Genomic DNA, 10,078 nt, shown 5'->3' with positions numbered 1-10,078 from the left:
AAAATCATTTCGCACCCATTCATCGGTATGGTGGTAAGTAAATTATTTGAACCTTTTCAGGGGAACAGTGCTAATTCCTGTACTTTAAGTTCGAAAGACCGACTGCGCCAGTTACGATTTTAGGACGCGTTACTACTTATGAGCAAAAGAAAAGGAAACGCTTTAGAATAAAAATACAATTTTATTGGAGTGAACTCAAAATGTGAACAATGCGAATGAAAAGCACTATAAAGAAAAATTCTCTTTTATAATATCTTAAAGGATAAACAAAATGATTCCAAATATAATAGTACAATATAATTCCATTAATGATTTTGGATTTCAAGTATTATCGTCTGTAAATATTTTAACTTCACAAATCTTATTTCAATTAGTTTCGTTTGCAAATTCTAACCTTTCAAATAATATATTAGCATCTTGCTGGGCCTTGATACCTTATTAAACCATGTATATTAACATTTTTAAAACAATTGGTTGAATTCAATTATTTTATTTAAAACTAAGAATAGAATATAAGCGAAAATGAAATATTATGGGTTATCGATATATGCGGTTCGGGAGTTTAGCTCAGACTAACTTATAGAAAAATGCAAGCAAAAATTTTTATTACAATTACATAGACTTCAAGTTGTATGTGTAAAGAAAGAGAAAATATTACAATAGGCAAGTATCAAAAAGAATTCAACATTCTCCCGCCGCCAAGTTAATTAATTAATTTACTTCTAATGGAAATAAATGCTGAATTGATCTCTTCAAGAGAACTCCATTATGAAGACGCAGCTCGCATGAACGGATTCGGTTGTCTCGGCCGACAAATACCCTTTCAATGGTCGCCAGCTTCCAAAAAAGCCGTGGAATAGAAGAGTCGTGTACTATCACAACATCGCCGACTTTCAATTCACGTGTGAATTTTGTAGGTCCATGATGCGCTGACCGAAGTAATTGAACATATTCCGTCCGAAATCGTTTAAAAAATGTATCTGCGAAGCGAAATCGTACCTTCCACTTAGCTCGAATGTTTTTGTCGGCTTCTTGAAACGAAGCTGTTGTTAAGCTTGAAGGAAAAGTGCCGAGCAAAAAATGAGCAGGCGTTAAAGGAGAGAGGTCGCGTTCGTTGTCACTAACATAGGTAAGTGGTCGAGCGTTAATCACGAATTCCGCTTCAGTTAAGTAAGTATATAGCTGGTCAAAAGTTAACGTAGATCGCTGAATCGCTAATTTTAAAACGTCTTTAACGCTTCGTACCAATCTCTCCCAAAAACCGCCCCACCAGGCAGCTCTTTCCACAATGAAACGCCATTTAACGTTGTTTTCTGCTAAATAGTTGTGGAAAGTTTCAGATTGTATCGTCGTCCTCAACTGTTGAAACTCCAATGTCGTTCTTTTAAAAGTTTTTGCATTGTCCGAATATATAACGTTTGGTACACCTCGTTTGGCAAAGAATCGCCGTAATGCTAGCACACAAGACTCTGCGTTCAGATCTGGCGTCAATTCTAAATGCACGGCTCGTACGACCGCACAAGTGATAAGCAATACGTAAGCCTTCCGGTTGCTCTCATTGGAAGAACTGCGAACAAATAATGGGCCTGCGAAGTCGATACCCACTATTTCAAAAGGGCGCGAGGCTAACAATCGGTTCTTAGGCAGAGGTGCGAATGGTTGGTTTCCTGCCTTTCCTTTGATACGTTTGCAGAGTAAACAGCGATGAATTATAGTCTTGACCGCTTGGCGAGCTTTGATCACCCAAAATCGTTTTCGCAGATAAACAAGCGTAAAATTCGTTCCACGATGAAATGTTTTTTCATGAGCTTCGATAATGATAAGAGACGTTAAGTGTGAGCTCTTCGATAAAATAACTGGATACATTTCATCAAATTCCAACTCCGATTCACCTAGGCGGCTGCCTACACGTAAAATTCCGTCATCGTCGACAAAGGGGTTTAATGACAAAATCTTCGAACACTTAGGAACCAATTGCCGGTTGCTAAGAGCATTTACTTCTTCTTTGAAAACTTCGAATTGAACCCTTTTTATCCAGAACAGTTCTGCTCTCCGTAGTTCATCCGCAGTCAGGTGTTCTTTGAAACCTACTCTCTTTCGAAGCAGGTCAACGTATCTAAGCACATAAGCTGTAACACGAAGAAGCCTCCGGTATTTGCTGAATCGTTCAATATGTATTGGATTATCAGGTACTGCACAGTCAGATTGAGTGGTCGACTGAGGAATAGTTAAAAGGCAAAAATCAACTGCGGTCATCGGAGTTTCGAAATCTTGGTCGGATATGGGCCACTCACTAATGTCGTTGTATAACGGTCCGTTAAGCCAGGTCTCGCAACTCAGTAGAGTTTGTGCAGAAACACCCCGAGTCAATAGATCTGCGGGATTGATTGATCCTGGGCAATGATTCCAGTTGTCGTTAGCGGTTAGTTGCTGAATTTCTTGAACTCGGTTGTAAACGAATACATCTTTCTGGAATTTACTGCTACGAATCCAGTATAAAGTAATTTTTGAATCGGTCCATAAATATATTGAATCGAATTTCACTCTTAATTTCTCAACAAGATAGCAGCGCATCCTTGCGGCTTCCAGATCAGCACATAGTTCCATTTTGGGTAGTGTTATGCGTTTGTCACGAATAGGCGCAAGTCGACTTTTTGCATATAAAAACGAAGTGCGAATGGTTTCATCCAAATTCCTACTTCTGATGTATGCAACAGATCCGTAAGCTTTTGGACTCGCGCCCGCGGAAATATGTAGCTGCTTCTCAACTTGATGTGGTGAATCGAATACATAGCGAGAAATCGTAAGGGCTCGTAGTAAATGTATTTCGGATACGCTTTTCTTCCATTCGTGCAGCATTGATGCCGGTAAAATTTCATCCCATGCCAAACTTTGTTTCCAAGCCTCTTGGAAAATGAGCTTCATTTTTATGACAAATGGTGATAACATTCCCAAAGGGTCATAAACAGATGCTAACGTTTGAAGAATGGTTCGTTTCGTTACTACATCGAAAGATATCTGTTGACAAAGCTTTTCCAGATCCACTGCAAGGGTATCAATTTCCATAAACCATATGAGTCCTAACACCTTGTGTTTTGAAATATTGTTGCTTTCATTTGTATCGAAAATTTGCCTTAGTTTCTCGTTGTTCGACTTCCATTTACGTATGTTCATCGATGCTCTGGACAATATTTCACGTGTTTCGTTGAACAATTTTACAGCGTCTTCAAAATTGTCAACACATACGATTAGGTCATCCACATAAAACGATTCTTTTAGTAGTTCACAGGTTTCAGGAAAATTGATTGATTCATCCTCCAAATGTTTCAACAATGCTCCAATCAGATGAAACGGGCTGCAGGTGACTCCGAAGGTTACCCTATTCATTTGAAGAATGATTATTGAAAGCAAATCATCCAAGGATAAAATCCAGAAAAAACGATGTACTTTTCGATCCTTTTGTGCCAGCTCTATCTGCAAGAAAGCTCGTTCGATATCGGCCGTAATTCCATGTTTGCCAAGCCTGAAGTTCAAAATCATTTTTAATATGTCTGGTAAAAGGTTTGGTCCTGACCACAATAAGTCGTTTAATGAGGGGTTACCACCAGATCGTGCTGATGCGTTAAACACAATACGCGTTTTTGTGGTCTCTCTTTCCTCCCGATACACCGGTCGATGTGGCATAAAATAAGTCCGTTCGTTGGTTTTTTCTGCTTCATCGCAAATTTCTGCAACACCACTTGAAATCATCTCCCGTATGATTTCATCGTATTGCCTTAACTTTTCCGGATCCTCACTAAGCTTCACCAATGAACGTCGAAGTCCTTTGAGAGCGCCACCGCGGTTGTTATCAATAGTGCATTCGTCGTTTCTCCATAGCAATGATGCTTCATATCGCGTGCCATTTTTCCGAATGTGTTTTTCGATAATATCATCCACTTGAAGCTTATGATGTTTTGATGTAATATCGTCAACAACCCATAATCGTTCAATCCGATCAACTAAAGATTCAAGTGAGTTGTCCTCAATTACACCAACATTGAGATTCGTAGATGTTACTGACGTGCCTTGGGTCGATATAAGTCCTTGTAGTGTCCATCCGAAAATGGTGTCAATGGCGACAAGGTTGTCGGTTATACTTTTGAAGTCGTCTTTTACTATGGACCAGTAAATATCGGCCCCTATTAACATTCCGATTTCGAATTCCGTTTCATTTAAATATGAAGTATTCGCTAACTTAAGGCCAAGGATGTCCAATTCTGTGCTACGAACATACTGGAATGCAGTAGAGCAAATTTCTGGCACGACTATAACCAGGATTTCGATCGCCTCGTCTGAATGTAAACTACGTAGTTTAATTCGAACGCGTTTAAAGAGCTTTAGCTCAGAGTTATTCGAATCTCCAAATGGTAAAATACGTAGCTTACAGGTATCATGTGTGTCGAGTTGTAGTTTCGTTACAATGTTTTCTTTGACAAACGTACGCTGCGAGCCACCATCTAGAATTATTCGTACTGGCACAGAACTTGAATTACTCGAAGCTATAATAGTAGCCGTTTGAAGAAGTACCTCTTCTGTTTGCAGTAAAGCTGATGCATACAATGTTGTTGTTGAGCCACAAGAGTTTGTTGCAGGTGCTACCGTTGTTGTTGAAGGTGCTACTGTTGTTGTATTTTTAGCTTTAGGTCGGTATGTTGGGTCGTGCATAGACGTAGCATGATTACTTCCACAAAGAGAACACTTTACACGTTTATTGAAGCATCGCTTAGCATTGTGTCCCTTTTTGGTGCATTTAAAGCAATACCCGATGCTTTTCAAAATTGTCAATTTTCCGTTAAATGACTGTTTGATTTGCAAAAGCAGCAAAACTCAGCTATGTTCGTAGTGGTGAGTAACCCAGCAGCCGTTTTACATGTATTTGCGACTTTTGATGTTCTCGTTCTCCGGTCATTTGTCAGCTCGGCCATTTCGAGAGAGGAGATCTCTTCTTTAATAAATGACAGAATATCATTTAGCTGATCACCACCACAACTACTGTGCTCGCTAGTACCCACCGATGGTGATGCATTTTCGTCTTCGATTGAACGTGCAGCTTTATCTTGCTTACTCGGATGTAGCCTATGAAAATCGATCACTGAATCATGAGGCAAACAATGCAGAATTAAACTTCTCAGCATTATAGAGTACTGTGACGATGGAACATTAAGTGCGGTAAGTGACCTTGTATGGGCTCTTATGTCTGTGTATAATTTCCTCAATTTTGTCACGTCATGACGAGAGTTTATTCGAGAAAGGTTCATCAGCTGCTGCATCGTATGATCGACGAGCTTATCGACGTTTCCATACTGTTCCAGCAACAACGAAACAGCCGAATCATAGTTGGCGTTTGTTGGTGTAAAACCAGCAATTGTATCTGCTGCCTTGCCAACCAAATGATTTGATAAATAATTAAATTTATCAGCACCGGTTAAATCCGTTCGGTCATGAACCGCTACACGAAAGCGTTCCCAGAAAGGGAGCCACTCATGAAAATGACCACTGAAAACTTTTAACGAAAGTTTTGGCAATTTAGCAGAGCTAAATGTGTGCTCCTTTTTTCGTTCAATACTTAGGCTAGATGATGATGAAGTGTCAAGATTATCGCGGCATTTTCGTAACCGTTTAAGTCTCTGGTTTAGGTGCGATAAAATGTTCGCGGCTTTATCCTCATACTCGTAAATCGTTTCAAATTCTTTCTGGGCATTTTCTAGCTTTATAGAAGGTCGAATTTTATCATTGCATTTTCGTAACGTACCCAAAACTGAATTTGTGCGTTCGATAAAGCTCACAAGTTCGTCTTCAATAAGATCAATGTCTTCCGTTTTATCACTTTTGGAATCTGAGCTGTTTAAATATTCGGACGCACTATTTGTTAATTTCGTTAACTGCCCACGATAAACCGCTCGTTCCGTTATGCCCATGTTTATTTTTTTTTTTCACTCCTTTTCTTCCGATAAAGGTATTCCGACTTACGTTCCGATAAAGGTATTCCGACTTACGTTCCCGGGTTTCGGCACCAGATTTTAAAACAATTGGTTGAATTCAATTATTTTATTTAAAACTAAGAATAGAATATAAGCGAAAATGAAATATTATGGGTTATCGATATATGCGGTTCGGGAGTTTAGCTCAGACTAACTTATAGAAAAATGCAAGCAAAAATTTTTATTACAATTACATAGACTTCAAGTTGTATGTGTAAAGAAAGAGAAAATATTACAATAGGCAAGTATCAAAAAGAATTCAACAAACATATACAAAATGATATTCGATGTAATAATTGCGTACAAAGCTTTTATAAGATAGCCATTTATTTATTTTTTAGATGATCATTTAGCCACAAATTATCATGTCTTATAATAAAATTAAAACCGCCGTCGATACCATGGGCCAAATGTATGTGAGGTATGCTCTACGACGAACGTTTCTCCTCAACATCCTTGATGGTGCTTATATTATATACTACGAAAATTATAAAGTTACTCCGAAAAATAACCACCTCCGGAGACTTCTGATACCACAACACATCAGGATCTAGCTTCAAATCAATAGACTATCCGAAATTGGCGATCGAAAATTAAGAGTTGAAACCAATTACGGTAGAGATTACCGCTGCGAATTAACTGCGAGAAAACACAGAAAGTTTGTAGTAGGCTCATTTGCCGGAAGCAATCTTCGAAAAAGAACAAAGACAACGTAGTGTTGCGATAAGCATAAAAGGTCCGTCTTTGATGAATATCCGGCAAAAAAGACTAAATGTTCAAAATGCAATCAATAAATTCAAATTATATTGAATAAACTAGCTTACTACCATGTAATCTCATTTTAAAGGTTTTGTGTGAACTAAAAACTTATTAAAATCGATTCAGTGTCTGTCTGCCTGTCTACCATACCCGATTTATTAGAAAACGGCAGCACCAATTGTCACGGAATGTGGTGAGAAGGTGTGGTCTATGATTGCCTGTACATGCGCAAATGGCGCCATTTTGTGTTGAGTTTTAGGAGTGTCGGTCTCCACATATATTCGGAAGGGGTGTGTACATTGTTTTTTTCATAGAATATAGTCATGTACCACACATCAAATGAATGGGATCGATGAACAGATTTTATTTCTGATATTCGGTGAAATATAAGGGAGGGCTCCAAATATTTGCTCCAGCCGAATAATCTGTAAAAATTCACAATGGTGCATCCATACAAAATCTAGGTCTCAAAATGCATCCGACATCTATTCGAATAAAATTAATAATAGCATATCGCTGTTTTAGAAATATACCCGAATCCCTCTTAAGGTCAACTTAGAAGTACAAGGTTTGACACTGATATAAGGGATGATATAAGGAGGTTCGAATGAAATCCAGCTATTATTAACCAAGTTATGGACGTTCAAAATTTTGCATTTTACGTACACTGTTTGCGCTCTAAGACATGTATGACGTCATCATCAGTGAACTTATATGAAAAGCTGGGTCCGTGGGGGACATTTCAGTTTTCTTTTCTTACCTTTTTTGGTATGAATTGCTCGGGGCAGATATGCGCATATATATATATGCGCTACTTAAGTTTGCGGGTAGTGTCCAATAAGGATAGATATGTGTGTGTACGTTAGTACTGGTGTATTTACTGTAAGTACATATTTGTATGCTTTTATGCACGAAGTAAAATGGAAATGCGTGGAGATATGTAGTACGAGCAAAATATTTATGTCTTTGATATGTATGTATGTACTTACGTAAATCTGGAGTTTAGTAATTATTGAAGGAACTTTTTTCATCTTTAGCTATGTACGAAGGGAAAAGCGTGCATAGGGAGTTCCTCACATAAAATGAATACAAAACTTACATGAAGCGCCCATTTTTCTCGTAACGATGATATTATGAAATATAGTTACTATTATAATCATTGTACTCACATATATATTTTATAAACAATTAAGAATTAATGTAACCTGTCATAACTTATTATCTAATATTTTTTTATATCTTTAAAGTTTAAGATCGATTAAATATCTGTTTGTCGGCCACATTCGATTTACTCGAAAACGGCTGGGCCGATTGTCTCTAAATTTGGTGAGAAGATGTGGTCTGTAAGTCCCTTTGCATATAGAATATAGCAAGTGGCGCCATTTCTATTGAGTTTGGGGGGGGGCTTTCCATACCAAAAGGCTGTGTGTGCCTCAATAAGTGAAACCAAAAAATTCATAATTGTGCATCTATACGAAATCCAGGTTCCAAAATACATCCCATTCCGATATCTGCGCAAATAAAGTTAATGATAGTATCTTAAGTTCATCCTAGAAGTACAGAATTAGTATAGGTGATAATATAAGACATATTTCTGAAAAGTTTTCAGGTAAATTCATTGCAATCTAAGACGACATCATCACATAAAATTAAGGGATTCATAGGGACATTTTAGTTTTCCTTTTTGTTTTTTTTTTTTTTTTCAGTTATTTGCATATTAGTATGAATTATTTGAAACAGACATGTGTATGTATATGTATGTGCTAACTAAGTTTACGGGCAGTGTTCAATATGCGTGAAGATGCGTTAGATCAAATTAGACGGGCAAACTTTGTTTATTTAGGACGAATCCAATATTCGTGTTTTTGATATGTATATGTATATCTCGAGTTTAGCGATTAGTGAAGGAATATTATGCATTTTTACGTATAGAAAATCGGGCTTAGAAATTGATTACATGAGAAGAAAACACAAAACTCTTATACGCTTCGGGTATTTGGAGTTGTTTTTTCTAGAAACACATTTGCTTGAAGGAAAGTATAATAGTTTAATGCATAATCTGATAGATAATTGGCCCAATTGTTTAGATCCAGAGGGTTTCAGCCAATTTTTCCAGCTAGCTGTCAAATCTGTCAAATTTTCGTAAGGTAACTGACTCTTGCGCGGCGGCATTTTTGTATAGATATCCAGCAAAGCCCCGTAAATACGGGACAAATATTGCCATAAGGCTAAGTAGAAGATAAAAAGCTACTAAAAGGTTAAAGTTGCAAGAAACACGTAAAATTTGCATATTGAAAAGTACTTTAACAAATCGCATTTCACTTTCACATAAAACCACAGAAGTGACCTGCTTGCAAGTCAACAAGGTCTAAACCATAGAGAATCCATCGATATTTACAAGGCGTTCGATAAAGTTCCCTATCCGGTACAAATTAATAAACTAATAAAACTTTATATTAATAAAGAAAAACAAAATAAAAATTAACCCCGAGAAAACATAAGCAATATTCATCACTAGAAAAAGACAACAAAGTCCACTCCAAATGCAAATAATACGACAATAACAGCAAAATACTTAGGATTGACATTTGACAACAAACGCACATGGAGAAACACATATAGGACAGAAAAATTCACTGCATAAAAACCCTAAACAGCATACTTCCCCTAATAAACAAGTCGGAATAGCGAAAGCTGATGCTTCGGGTATAAAGGTTTTGTGTTCATCTTTGTGACAAACTTTCTACGCAAATGTTTGCATTTGTAAATGGTTAGAAACCCAAAACAATCCTTCATATTTTTTTTTCAAACAGACGTAAATATTATGCTCACTCTAAACAAACAAACATTGCCTATTGCCGAATATCATACTTATGTATGCACGTATGTAAATTGTGGTATTGACGAATTGATGTGATGATGACGTCATACACGTTTTAGAACGCACGAAATTAAAATGTAGAAGTTTCACCTTTGTAACTTTGTTAATAATATTTGGATTTCCGTCAAACGAAAGTTATGTCTTATTTTATCGCTTATGCAAGTGCCAAATTTTGTAGGTCTAGCATAAGAGGGGTTTCCGACAAAATTTCTAAAATATGCCAATATACTATTATTAACTTTATTTGTCCAGGATGTGTTTCGAGGCTTAGAATTCGTTCAGATACTCCACACTCCTTTCAAAGTACTAATTTTGCTCTTTAATTTGATACTCCACATGGCCACATTCTGTGAAAAAAATTTCCGCTTTCCATTCACATGTATAGGAAGCCCCCCTTCCCTCCTAAAATTTAACA

General features: G+C 37.2%; 1 protein-coding gene across 1 annotated transcript; it reads right to left on the bottom strand.

Annotated features, from left to right (window-relative positions):
* Nucleotides 1-711: 711 nt before the first annotated feature.
* On the bottom strand, nt 712-4,707 carry LOC119658197. Its single transcript, XM_038065463.1, has one exon. It carries the CDS (start codon nt 4,705-4,707, stop codon nt 712-714), a length of 3,996 nt encoding a protein of 1,331 aa, XP_037921391.1.
* Nucleotides 4,708-10,078: the final 5,371 nt, after the last annotated feature.

The sequence above is a fragment of the Hermetia illucens genome, chromosome 5 (genome assembly GCF_905115235.1).
Source record: "Hermetia illucens chromosome 5, iHerIll2.2.curated.20191125, whole genome shotgun sequence".
In the NCBI taxonomy this organism is placed as follows: domain Eukaryota; kingdom Metazoa; phylum Arthropoda; class Insecta; order Diptera; family Stratiomyidae; genus Hermetia; species Hermetia illucens.
Note: the sequence above shows the minus strand (reverse complement) of the source record. Positions and strands in the feature narration are given on the sequence as shown.